Here is a 14,756-nt window from a genome sequence, read left to right on the forward strand (position 1 = left end):
ATTCCAAGTACTAGAACATCCTCGTGTACTCTCACTAGATTCAATAGTACTGGAAAAGTGCAACTAAAAAGGTTTTTAAAGAAAACTAATTTAATTTTATAATTCCAAAGTAATCACAAATTAAAATTCTAACATGTACTCGACAACATCTCCAACGAAAGATACAACAGCACCAAGCAATTATTTTACAAACCTGGTATGATTACGTCAGGTCCATTTCTTGAACTTATTTCAGTAAACTCTCTCAGAATTTTTGCAGCTTTCTTGGCCTCAGATTTGAGGTTTGAGGGAATTGGATTCACTGTAAATAAAGCAGTCATTTAATTAGCATGGCTATTTGCAACATGCAACAATTAAGTTGCTGCAAAATCTATAACACAATGTTAGCACACGGTTTACATGACCTTTTTTCAATAATGGTTATCCATCAAGAGTTTTTTTTAGAAATATTATATGCAGCAGTGACAATTTATAATACCAAAACAGAGTTTTTTTGAGAAATGAACTTGCATTAATTTTGAGTGGAACAGATGTTTGTACTCCACTTGATATGAATATATCCCAAGTGATTCATCAAATTCACAGAAATACTTTGGAATATTGTAAAACCTAAACATTTCAACAGGCTTTTTTTTTCTACTTTGAAACATTGTCACACAACATAATGAAATCCAATTTCACTATACTGAAATGCATAAACTAAACTCTATTCATAAATCAGTCAAGCAAAACTTCATTTTTTCTGACTCAGTTTATCAGTTAAAATTAAGTTAAATTGCATTGCAGAAATATATAATGCTGGATCACTAGATCCTTTGGGAAGGTTCTTCTACACAGTTCGGGATGTAACTCCTTTACGCTAGTTACAAAATTCTCCAGTGAAATCAACATTCACTTGAAAATGAATATCGATAGCACAAAAAGTTCAACCATATGTTTCTCAAATATTTTCCTTTTACTTTTAAAGAGAGAAATAATACAAACCAATAGTGCAAAAGGTGAAGAAATAGTTGTTTGAGTAGATTACTGCATTGCATGACCCCATCACAGAAGCAGGATTAAAATTAAATTCAGATTGATGGAATAAGAATTCATGATTGTTCTTGCAAAAAAAGGTCTCACCTAAAATAAATACAGACAGTTTTCGTCCAACAGATACCAAAGCACATCTATCAGAAAATTTTCACATCATTCAGACACACTTTGAGAGATCATAAGGAGAAATAAAAATATTTTCATGGATATTATACAGAAGGATCTGTCAGGGTAGGTTGGTGGTTGCCTGCAGGTTAAGCACATGACTGAATACGAGTCAGTTAACCTTATACCCTATCTATTTTGCATATGACTAGAGGGTACTCAGGTTTGCAATCAGCAACAATGTGAAGTGTTTGACATTTATCCAAGTTAAAACGGCCAACAATTTCTATCCTGGGTTGGGTGCACGGAGGTACGAGAATTCACAGCTCTGCAAACCTAACCCCCAAAGATGCCAGTTTCCCAATCCACATTTTCTGGTTGAGGGTAGGAGGAGAAGCAAGATCAAATTAGAATTTGGACTAGGCAACCAGGGAGGAGAAGTGGAGGCTGCCAGGTTCCAAATTGGCGAAGCAGAAAACCTGCTTGAGCATTCCAGCATTGTGAACAAAATGAAATAGTTCAACAGAGTAAAACATAAAACATTTCTCTACCTATCACTGCTCAAATGTCCCTCAACTGCAAACACTCGCCATGTACCATCCATGTTAACCCATGCCACCAAATGCCCTCTCTATCCATCTCCCATGGTTCCTGTTAATTCTGAGGCCAAATTAGGACTGATTAATGAGGTAAAAACAATAATTGCAGATGCTGGAAACCAAATTCTGGATTAGTGGTACTGGAAGAGCACAGTAGTTCAGGCAGCATCCAACGAGCTGCGAAATCGACGTTTTGGGCAAAAGCCCTCCACCAGAAGTATAAGAAATAAGGTAGGTGAACTTGCAAGGTGGGTTGGTACCTGGGACTTCGATGTTGTGGCCATTACAGAGACGTGGGTAGAACAGGGACAGGAATGGCTATTGCAGGTTTCAGGGTTTAAATGTTTTAGTAGGGTCAGAGGTGGGGTAAAAGAGGGGGAGGTGTGGCATTGCTTGTCAAGGATAGTATTACAGCGGTGGAAAGGACGATGGAGGAAGACTTGCCATCTGAGGTAGTTTGGGCTGAGGTTAGAAATAGGAAAGGTGAGGTCACCCTGTTAGGAGTTTTCTACAGGCCTCCTAATAGTCCGAGAGACGTAGAGGAAAGTATTGCAAGGATGATGCAGGAGAAGAGTGAAAGTAGTAGGGTGGTTGTTATGGGGGACTTTAACTTCCCAGATATTGACTGGGAAAGCTATAGCTCGAGTTCGTTAGATGGGTCGGTGTTTGTCCAATGTGTGCAGGAGGGTTTCCTGACACAATATGTAGACAGGCCAACAAGAGGTGAGGCCCTACTGGATTTGGTTCTAGGTAATGAACCAGGCCAGGTGTTAGACTTGGAGGTAGGTGAGCACTTTGGGGACAGTGACCACAACTCGGTGACTTTTACTCTAGTGATGGAGAGGGATAAGTGTGCACTGCAGGGCAGGAGTTATAGCTGGGGGCAGGGAAATTATGATGCGGTGAGGCATGACTTAGGATGTGTGGATTGGAAAAATAGGCTTCAAGGGAAGGACACAAATGATATGTGGAGCTTGTTCAAAGAGCAGCTATTGGGTGTTCTTGATAAGTATGTACCAGTCAGGCAGGGAGGAAAGGGTCTTGTGAGGGAGCTGTGGTTTAATAAGGAATTGGAATCCCTTGTAAAAGGGAAGAGGGCGACCTATGTAAAGATGAGGCGTGAAGGTTCAGTTGGGGCGATTGAGAGTTATAAGGTAGCCAGGAAGGATCTAAAGAGAGAGCTAAGAGCAGCGAGAAGGGGACATGAAAAGTCCTTGGTTGGTAGGATTAGGGAAAACCCTAAGGCTTTCTATAGGTATGTCAGGAATAAAAGGATGTCTAGCGTAGGTATCGGTCCAGTCAAGGATAGTAGTGGGAAGTTGTGCGTGGAGACAGAGGAGATTGGAGAGACACTAAATCAATACTTTTTGTCAGTATTCACTCAGGAACAGGACATTGTTGCTGATGTGAATATTGAGTCACAAGTGATTAGAATGGATGGCTTTGAGGTATGTAGGGAAGAGGTCCGGGGAATACTGGAAAGGGTGAAAATAGATAAGTCCCCTGGGCCTGATGGCATTTATCCTAGGATCCTCTGGGAAGCTAGGGAGGAGATAGCGGAGCCATTGGCCTTGATTTTAATGTCGTTGTTGTCTACAGGAATAGTGCCAGAAGACTGGAGGATAGCGAATGTGGTCCCCTTGTTCAAGAAGGGGAGTAGGGATAGCCCTAGTAACCTAGGCCAGTGAGTCTCACTTCTGTTGTGGGCAAAGTCTTAGAGAGAATTGTAAGGGATAGGATTTATGAACATCTGGATAGGAATAATGTGATCAAGGATAGTCAGCATGGTTTTGTGAAGGGCAGGTCGTGCCTCACAAACCTTATTGAGTTCTTTGAGAAGGTGACCAAGGAAGTGGACGAGGGTAAAGCAGTAGATGTGGTGTATATGGATTTTAGCAAGGTGTTCGATAAGGTACCCCATGGTAGGCTACTGCAAATATTACGGAGGTATGGCATTGAGGGTGCATTAGAGGTTTGGATTAGGAATTGGCTGGCTGGAAGGAGACAGAGGGTATTAGTTGATGGTAAAGGTTCATCTTGGAGTGCAGTTACTAGCGGTGTTCCACAAGGATCTGTTTTGGGACCATTGCTGTTTGTCATTTTTATAAATGATCTGGAGGAGGGGCTTGAAGGCTGGGTGAGCAAGTTTGCGGATGATACGAAAGTCGGTGGAGTGGTGGACAGCGAAGAAGGATGTGGCAGGTTACAGCAGGATATAGAAAAGTTGCAGAGCTGGGCAGAAAGGTGGCAAATGGAGTTCAATGTAGCTAAGTGTGAAGTCATTCACTTTGGTAGGAGTAACAAGAAGATGGATTACTGGGCTAATGGTAGGCTACTTGGTAGTGTGGATGAGCAGAGGGATCTTGGTGTCCATGTACACAGATCTCTGAAAGTTGCCACCCAGGTAAATAGTGCTGTGAAGAAGGCATATGGCGTACTGGGCTTTATTGGTAGAGGAATTGAGTTCCTGAGTCCTGAGGTCATGTCGCAGTTGTGTAAGACTCTGGTGCGGCCTTATCTGGAGTATTGTGTGCAGTTTTGGTCGCCATACTATAGGAAGGATGTGGAGGCACTGGAACGGGTGCAGAGGAGGTTTACCAGAATGTTGCCTAGCATGGTAGGAAGATCGTATGAGGAAAGGCTGAGGCACTTGGGGCTGTTCTCATTGGAGAAAAGAAGGTTTAGGGGAGATTTGATAGAGGTGTACAAGATGATTAGGGGTTTAGATAGGGTTGACAGTGAGAACCTTTTTCCACGTATGGAGTCAGCTGTTACTAGGGGACACAGCTTTAAATTAAGGGGAGGTTGGTATAGGACAGATGTTAGGGGTAGATTCTTTACTCAGCGGGTTGAGAGTTCATGGAATGCCCTGCCAGTATCAGTGGTGGACTCTCCCTCTTTTTGGTCATTCAAGCGGGCATTGGATAAGCATATGGAGGTTATTGGGCTAGTGTAGGTTAGGTAGGCTTCGGTCAGCACAACATCGAGGGCCGAAGGGCCTGTACTGCGCTGTATTTTTCTATGTTCTATCAGGAATAAAGGCTCACTGCCTTTATTCCTGATGAAGGGCTTTTGCCCGAAATGTCGATTTCGCTGCTCGTTGGATGCTGCCTGAACTGCTGTGCTCTTCCAGCACCACTAATCCAGAAATAGGACTGATTAATGCCAATCCATAGTTCCAAGCACCAACATTTTCCCTTTCATCTATAATGGCACCTCACCTAACATCCACTACATGCAACAGGAGAAAAAAAAAGCAGTTCTATTACTTAAAGTTCTATTTTACAGAAAACATTCCATTGAGAAAAGCATTTTCATCAACAAAAAGCACATTGAGAGCTGTTCACAGGTTTGACATTTTTTTGAGACTTAATATAGACACTTGTTTGACAGTTCAACGGGGTTCACGCACCTTTTAAGCACAATTGTCTCTATTGTTAACAATCTAAAAGGAGGCCTGACACCAAACCCTATCGTTCCCTGCCTGCCATACCCATCAGAGAGTACCTGATATCCCAAACCCACCCCCCACTCAACAAAGATACCTGACTCCCCTCAAGGGTAACTGACCCTCCTACCACAGGGTTGCTGACAAATTTGACCATCCCAATGGGTACCTTATTTACACCCCAACTCACGTCAGCAATGTTGTCCTATGACTATAGCCAATGGTGAATCTTATCTTTCCATATAAATTCATAAAGTACAAACACGTTCTTTGCAGGTGTACGCTCTGGCCACACTATGCAAATATGAGCTGTTTTTAACAAAACTTTGGATATAAGGATTTATAATGAAAAAAACAAAATAAGAAAAAAAAAACTAATTCTCAAATGAAGACTGTGGAATTGTAATATATAAATGTATACATTCCAACAAGCGGCAACAGTATTCAGAAAGTTGTGGATTCAAACATTATAAGACAGACTCCAGTGCATAACCTCATGAAGACTTCAGAAAAAAGCTGCAGAGTTTGACAGTGATATATTTCATATGAACCCCATTTGTTTTTAAAAGATCAAGCAGCACTATTAGAAGCTGAATAGGGAGTTTTCTTAATCCGTAGTTATCTGTTGACATCACTAGAACAAAAATTATGTGATTTATTTTCATTCTTTGTGGGAACTTGCTATAAACAAATTATTTATTGCTTTTCACTACAGCACAGTAATGATTGCACTTCAAAAGCACTTAATTGGCTGTAAATTTGGGAGATCTTGCAGTTGTAAAATATTGAAACAAAATCATGTTTTTTTCCCTCATTTCGTATACACTATCCCATAATTATTTCTCCTTTGCCCATGAGTTCACAAAACACAGGTTCAAAAGCTAACAAATTAGTGCATGTCCAAATCAGGAGGCTGAAAGTCAATGAAAAGTAGTCGTCAGCCACAGATGCTAGAAATATCTTCACAGACAATTCACCCAAATCATTGGGAAGTTCCAGGAAAGGAAACTAACATTTCCTTTCCTGGAGTATCCAGTTCTCCAAACACTTCCTCATTCCTCCAGGGCACCTTCCCACGCAGTCACAGGAGGTGTAACATATGCCCATTCAACTTCCCCCTCTTTATGTCCAAGGCCCTAAACATACCTAGCAATTGAAGCTATTTGCTTGTTCTGCCTTTTGATTCTTACTTTTGTGTCTTTTGTTTCTATTCAAGTTTCAAGCTACCCACCGTTCTAGTTTGAGAGCGCGACAAAACACCCTCTCTCCCCTACCGCACACTTAACCCTGGATATTGATTCTGGTCCCGCGCATGTGCAACCCATCGTGGTTGAACTGTTCCAGTCTTACCCAGAACCAGTTCCACTGCCCTAGACATCACTATCCCCTATACCATTTCCTCACACACATGTTCCTCTTATATAGCATGCTATTTCCATGCTCTCTAGCACATGGCACTGGTAGTCATGATTTGGAGATGCCGGTGTTGGACTGGGGTGTACAAAGTTAAAAATCACACAACACCAGGTTATAGTCCAACAGGTTTAATTGGAAGCACACTAGCTTTCAGAGCGATGCTCCTTCATCATGGAGGGCTCGATCGTAACACAGAATTTATAGCAAAAATTTGCTGTGTGATGTAACTGAAATTATACATTGAAAAATTGATTGTCTGTTAAGCCTTTCATCTGTTAGAAGACAGTGATAGTTTCACTTCTTTCATGTGTAAATCACAAAACCCTTTTTTTTAAAAAGTTGCATTCTCGGGTTAGCTGTTAACAATGGTGATAGCTAGACAATATGTTGAAGGTGTTAGCCCCCTGTGTTCTCTGTCTATGACCTGATGTTTAGATTGATTCTAACCTAAAAAGTGAGATAACAGAGTTTTACATAAATTCATGCAGTTTTTGAGCTCAAAGTTCTATATGAATGTATGCAGTTTTTGAGCAAAGTGCAATGTAACTCTGCAAGTACAAATTCACCCCATAAATGTGTGTATGTGGGTCTTTGTCTGTGTGTGTGTGTGTCTGTCTGTCTGGGGTGGGGGTTGTGAGTGTGAGAAAGTGTGTGTGTCGTGAGTGCAGAGTGTCTTAAGTCTGTGAGGGGGTGCATGTGAGCGTGTGTGCGTCTATAAGAGTGTGTGTGGGTGTCTGTGTGCGCGTCTGTGTGTACCTGTGTCCGTGTGTATGTGAGAGTGTGTGTGTGTAGGAATATCTGTGTAGTGTGTAGTGCAATGGTGATCACCAGTAATGTGATATGAACCCAAGATCCCGGTTGAGGCCCTCCCTATGGGATGGGCACTGCACAACAATCAACAGACAGGAGGGTTTCTTCCCAGTTGGGAAACACTTCAGTGGTCCAGGACATTCAGCCTATGACCTTCTAGTGACCATCCTCCAAGGTGGACTCCGGGACAGGCAGCAGAGGAAAGTGGCCGAGCAGAGGCTGATAGCTAAGTTCGGTACCCATAAGGAGGGCCTCAACCGGGACCTTGGGTTCATGTCACATTACAGGTGATCACCATTGCACTACACACACACACACACACACACACACACACACACACACACACACACACACACACAGACTCTCACATCCACACGGACACAGTTACACACAGACGCGTACACAGACACCCACACACCCCCTTATAGACACACACACTCCCACACTCACACATGCACCCCCTCACAGATTTAAGACACTCTGCACTCACTACTCGCATACACACACACACAACCCCCACTCCAGATAGACAGACAGACACACACACACACACACACAGACACACACACACACACACAGACAAAGATCCACATGCACACATATATTTTGTGTGGTGAATTTGTACTTGCAGAGTTACATTGCACTTTGCTCAAAAACTGCATACATTCATGTAAAACTCTGAGCTCAAAAACTGCATGAATTTATGTAAAACTCTGTTATCTCACTTTTTAGATTAGAATCAGTCTAAACATCAGGTCATAGACAGAGAACACAGGGGGCTAACACCTTCAACATATTGTCTAGCTATCACCATTGTTAACAGCTAACCCGAGAATGCAACTTTAAAAAAAACGGTTTTATGATTTACACATGAAAGAAGTGAAACTATCACTGTCTTCTAACAGATGAAAGGCTTAACAGATAATCAATTTTTCAATGTATAATTTCAGTTACATCATACTGCAAATTTTTGCAATAAATTCTGTGTTACGATCGAGCCCTCCATGATGAAGGTGCATCGCTCCGAAAGTTAGTGTGCTTCCAATTAAACCTGTTGGACTATAACCTGGTGTTGTGTGATTTTTAACATGGCATTGGTAGTAATCTTAAGATTACTGCTTTTGAGGTCCAACTTTTCAATTTACCTTTAACCCAAATTGCTGTTACCAGCTTGTCAGAACTCATTCTTTTTATTTTACTGGTCACTGGTACAAACGTGGTAAAACAATCTACATGCTGCCTCACAGCGCCAGGGACCCGGGTTCGATTCCAGCCTTGGGTGACTGTCTGTGTGGAGTTTGCACATTCTCCCAGTGTCTGCATGGCTTTCCTCCAGGTGCTCTGGTTTCCTCCTACAGTCTAAAGATGTGCAGGTTAGGTGAATTGGCCATGCTAAATTGCCCGTAGAGTTAGGTGCATTAGTCAGGCGTAAATATGGGGAATGGGTGTGGGGGGGTTACTCTTCAGAGGGTCGGTGTGAAGAGTTGGGCCGAAGGACCTGTTTCCACACTGTAGGGAATCTAATCTAAAAAAAAATCAGTACAGTTTATATTCTAATATCAGAATTAACATGACACAACAATCAAACTATTATCAAACCCCTCACAGAGCACATCAAATAGCAAATGTGGTTAAGACATATTCCATGGATTCCTCAACAAAATTAGTGACATTTTGGCTCATCAAAATGGGTACTGGAGTGAAACTGGATTGCAGCACCTATTTGCAGGCATAACTCCAGCTTTTTCAAAACAAGCTGGTACTATCCTGCATTTCACAGAGCTCAAATCTAGGTCAGCTGCACAAAGCAATGGCACTTGTGGGTTTCTTCACCCTCACACACTCAGCTGCACAGAACAATAAACGACATGTAGCTTTTCCTAAGTCCTCAAACTCTCAGTGCTTTTCCTGCACTATAACCCCAACACTTACCTGCATTCCCTAGTTCTCTAAACTTTTCCCGAGTCCTAATGGATTGGATCCTACTGCAATAATATCTTTTCATGATGAAACACCTTCAGCCTGCTCCTAACTCCTTGACCAATGAGCAGCGCAAATGTAGTAAGGTTCTCCTCTGACTGCATCCAGCCACCTGTCTAAAAATGGCATTCAGTAACCCTTAAACTGTTCTGAGTGACTTCTAATAAAGGCCCACACCAATTGCTAGGTGAGATTGACTGTAGGTACCCAACAATAAAATGTTGAAACCCTTGAAACTAATGTTAAAAATTAGACATTGTAGATCCCACGCATCAATTGGATACAGCAAAAACAAACACACAATCCAAAAGCATAGATACAAACAAGTAATTTTAATTTTTAAAAAATTTTAAATAAAAAGCTCATATTAAAGGTGACCATGAAACATTTAAAATTCATCTCGTTCATTAATGTCCTTCAACGAAGAAACACATCATCCTTAACCAATCTTCTCTTAAGTGCCTTCGATTCCGCACCTATGCCAATAGCCTAGCAAGCTTCTGAGTTGTGCCAAGGTCAGGGCTCCTCAGGTCAGGAAATAAATGCCAGCAAAGCCCGGACCCCAACAGTGACAAACAAAAATGTTAATATGTTTTATTGCACAAACAGTTTATGGCAACAGTTATGATCCCTTTAGATTTGTTAGCAAAATCTGGTTTTGCATGATTGTAGAAAAAAAAGGAGACATTTCAGTGGGTCATCTTGCTTCCCAAATGAAGTATTTTCTGTGCACCCCAATAATTTTCCATTTTTCTTTTGCGAAGCATCAAGTTGAAAAAAGCTAAAATTGCCATTTAGATGACTGACATTTTTGCATTGTTAAGTAGGAAGACATTTTGAAAATTCTTCCAACATAATGATACACGAGGCTGAAGTTTACATTGAGAGTGACTCCCAAAAGGTTAGCATAAATTTCATTCACCAGCTCCATTCCACTTTAATATTTTGAGTGACGGCCTACAATTAGTCTAAGGCAGGACTTCCCTCTGCCTCCAAGACAATATCCTGCCTCATAGGCCTGCCAGCTAGGGGTCAACACCTCCAAACACCAGCAAGGGCACAGAGGAGTGGTAGGCTTTTGCTGAGAGTGGAAGCAATACAGGAACTGGCACTTAACAATAAATCTGAATGTTGAGGCAAGTCTGATATCTCTGTAGGGCTAGGTTGGCAGGCACCAGCAAGGTGGCATAGCGGTCATGTTGGACAGAATGCGAGCAGGGAGGAGTGGAGGCAAAACCATGAAGACTGTTTCAGGGGCCCCAGGAATGAAGCACTCTCCTTTTCACTGACCGCTGGGTTAAACCTGCTGAATTACATATTGGGCACACGCCTGTCCCATTGCCAATTGTATTGCAATTGGTGGCATCAAAACATTAGTGGAACATTAAACGCTTACTTAAGGCCCCAATTCAGATACAGACAGGTGATTCCACTGCTGCTTCCCCACTGTCTGTAAAATAATATTAGCGTCGGTATACCTAGTACTGAACCTAAAATTACTCATCCATTTTTCTACCAAAAGGTGACTCATAAAGATCAGCCCATAAAGATTATCATGACCAAAAGAAATCATCAAATTGTGTACTATTTAGCTCATTAGCACTTCTAAGTTTGCAGTAATTAATTCTGTTTTCAAAACACAAGATTAAAACTGATTTTCCAAATCCTCTTGGTGGAAACTCGTCAAACAAAAATCCGAAACAGAATAGAGACATAGATTAGATTGTTTAGTGTGTAAATTATTCAAGTACTAAATTAGCTGTACTTTGTGGAACCATTAACAGTTCTATCCAAAGTATAATGATTACATGAACATGTGATTCTTAGTTGTTCCATATAGTAATAACCACCAGTTCGTCCTTGACCTTGTTCTGCAAAACATACTGGCGATTTTTCTGAATGGCTTTCATTGTAGCTGAAGATCTAAACTCTGTGCAAATTGCAGATGAACATAAAAATTCAGAACAGGAGTTGGCAATTCAGTCCCTTGAGCCTGCTCCACCATTTGATATAACCATGGCTGATCTCATGCCAGCCTCAACACCACTTTCCCAACTGCTGTCCGTAACCTTCAATCCATTACTAATTAAAAATTTGTGTATCTCCTCATTAAATTTATTCAGTGTCTGAACATCCATTGCACTCTGGAGTAGTGAATTTTACAAATTCTCCTCATCTCTATTTTAAATCTGCTAGCCCCATCTTAAAACTGGGACTTCAATTTCTAGATTGCACCACATGAGGAAACATCCTTCCTATGTCTGTTTTATCAATTCCCTTTAGCACCACCTGTACCTAATTTGGATGTCCTCTCATTTTTCTAAATTTCAGACAGAATAGGCCTGAACTTTTCCAGCGGTCTTCATAAGTTAAACCCCTCATCACTGGAAACAAGTTAGTGATTCTCCTCTGAACTGCTTCCAATACAACTGCATCACTGCTTAAGTAAAGGGACCAAAATTGTACGCACTACTCCAGGTCTGGTCTCACAAATGACTTCTAAATTTGCAGCAATAATTCCCTACTTTTATACTCTATTCCGTTAACAATAAATGCCAGAATTCTACTTGTCTTCCTTATTATCTGCTATACCTGCACATTAGCTTTCTGCAATTCATGTGAACAACTGTGAATGGCATAAGCACACACCAACATATGATGTGGAGGTGCTGGTGTTGGACTGGTGTGGACAAAGTTTAAAATCCCACAACACCAGGTTACAGTCCAACAGGTTTATTGAGAAGTACAAGCATTCAGGGTGCTGCTCCTTCATCAGGTAGGAGCAGCATTTCGAAAGCTTGTATTTCCAAATAAATCTGTTGAACTATAACCTTGTGTTGTGTAATTTTAACTTTGTCCACACCAAGACAGTTCTATCCAAAGTATAATCAATTGCAAAACTGTGTAAGAAGTATGTTCTAAAAGTGTATTTTAATTAGTTGTTCATGGACTCTATTGCTATTGTTGTCTAAATGATATATTTTACGGACTTCAAATTTCTCAAGCCATACTTCATCACCATAGGTGTAGTGAGGCAGAACCCGATTGTCAGCTTGATCCAGAATTTCACACAGGAGATCTTTTCAGAAAAGCATTGCCCTACTCTAGTGAAGAGGGACTACCAGTTGTTTTCATAAAATAATCATCCAAGGACAATGGAAACTGGTAATTGTCCCCAAGTCTCATATTTCTGACAGCATGTATACCTGCATTATTGTCATGCTTTTACTGTGAGCAGAAAGGAATGAGACCCAGTGGAATAAGGTCTCACTCCACACAAATTGCATCTTAATAGAAGAATTTCAAGGTTTATGCAAACTTGTAATCATGTTAATTACAAAATCAGTGCAGCTTTAAATAAATCTATTAGTATTAGCCCATGTGCATTCACTATACTTTGGTCATTGCAACCTTTTAGACGAAGTAAGAGAAATGTCGTAGGCAATCCTCTTTTTTATTGAGGCCAAAATGATAATAAAAAGATAATTGTTGAAACTTTATACATCATCTCAGACATATTGAGTACAAAAACACAGATTTCAGTTCTTGTGTGACAGTTGTTAATAGGAGCCTCCTTTTCATCTATGATCATAATAACCAGGATTTTACAATAGTAATAATGATGTAACCAGCAGTGTTCACAGATATTAATTCACTGCAACCGATAACAGGTGAGTTGATCTGCTGTCAGTGATTCTACACTGTCATATTGGAGTGTGCTGAAGTCTCCCAAGACTGCAATCAAGCAGAAATAATTGAAATGAATCAAACTTGCACTGAATGCTGTTAGTTTTGCTGGGAATTCACTCAAAATCAAATCCATCTCATTAAATCAATTCATAAGCTCATAACCATCATTGTCCTGTCTCATTCTTGAATTATAAATGTAGCTTCCATGTTAAATATCAAGTTTTTCCAAATGCCAAAAGTATAATGTTTAAAATTTTATTTTTAAAAATTTAAGATAATTCAGATTCTATCTTAATTTCACAGTGAATCATTTTTTGCTCTAAGTAAAATTTTAAATAACATGTAATGATCCTTTTTTTATGTCTTGACTTTCTCTCTGTAAGAACACTTCAATGTAATTGGTTGGTTATTTTGCATGACATCAGTGCTGGATGTAAGGTTGCTCGCTGAGCTGGAAGGCTTGTTTTCAGACTTTTTGTCACCATACTAGGTAACATCATCAGTGAGCCTCTGGTGAAGTACTGGTCTTAGTGACCCACTTTCTATTTATGTGTTTAGATTTCATTGGGTTGGTGATATCATTTCCTGTTCTTTTTCCCCAGAGGGTGGTAAATAGGGTCCAAGTCAATGTGTTTGTTGGTAAAGTTCCAACTAGGATGCCATATATCTAGGAATTCTCATGCATGTCTCTGTTTGGCTTATCCTAGGATGAATATGTTGTCCCAGTTGAAGTGGTGTCCTTCTTCATCTGTAAGTAAGGATACTAGTGAGAATGGGTCATGTCTTTTTTGTGGCTAGTTGATGTTCATGTATCCTGGTGGCTAGTTTTCTATCTGTTTGTTCAATGCAGTGTTAGTTACAGTTCTTACAATGTATTTTGTAAATGATATTAGTTTTGCATGTTGTCTATATGGGGTCTTTCAAGTTCATTAGCTGCTCTTTTCGTGTGTTGATGGGTTGGTGGGCTACCATGATGCCAAGAGGTCTGAGTAGTCTGGTAGTCATTTCTGAGATATTTTTGATGCCTGTAGGTTTTGTTATTGAAAATGAAGTGTTATCCCCCCCTGTAGACAAAGGACACTTGACAGTCATTTTAAACTGAACAATCAGACTACACTGAGAAAGCAAACACACTGCTTATAGATACTGACACTTACCAACAGGTGGCGATAGGTTTTGTTATTGAAAATTAAGTGGGTGGTAAGGCATACATCCACTAGCTTGACTATGTTGTCCTTGCTGATGAAGTTGGTGGTGTTTGGTATATGTGTCTTTGGTTCTTCTAATAATGTTGTCAGTGTTTCCTTGGCCAGGTTGATGTTGATGGGTGTGAACAGGGCTGTTATATCAAAGTAGACCATTATTTCATCTTCTTCTATCATGGTGTCTTTGGTGTCCAGGAATTCTTGGGTAGAGTGGATGGAGTAGTGTGAGTCTTCTACTAAGTCTTTGGTGTAGCTCCTCAGCTAATCTGTATGTTGGTATTCCAGATAGCGAGACTATGGGTCTGAGGGGGGCTCCTGGTTTGTGAATTTTGGATAATCCGTAGAAATGTGGTGTGTTGGATCTGTCTAGTTTCATGTCTTGGAAGTCTGTTTCATTTAATTCTCCAGATTTCTGAAGTTTGTTTTGAGTTGGGCTGTGATTCGGTTCTCTAGTTGTGGGTCAGGTCT

General features: G+C 40.6%; 1 protein-coding gene across 1 annotated transcript in view; it reads right to left on the reverse strand.

Annotated features, from left to right (window-relative positions):
* Nucleotides 1-14,756, reverse strand: part of sh3yl1 (SH3 and SYLF domain containing 1) — a 165,870-nt gene that overhangs the window by 122,903 nt on the left and 28,211 nt on the right. The window contains exon 2 of the mRNA XM_072560974.1: nt 194-301. Coding sequence (XP_072417075.1) covers nt 194-301 — 108 coding nt within the window. The remainder of the gene's footprint in view (nt 1-193; nt 302-14,756) is intronic.

Source organism: Chiloscyllium punctatum, chromosome 3, assembly GCF_047496795.1.
Source record: "Chiloscyllium punctatum isolate Juve2018m chromosome 3, sChiPun1.3, whole genome shotgun sequence".
In the NCBI taxonomy this organism is placed as follows: Eukaryota; Metazoa; Chordata; class Chondrichthyes; order Orectolobiformes; family Hemiscylliidae; genus Chiloscyllium; species Chiloscyllium punctatum.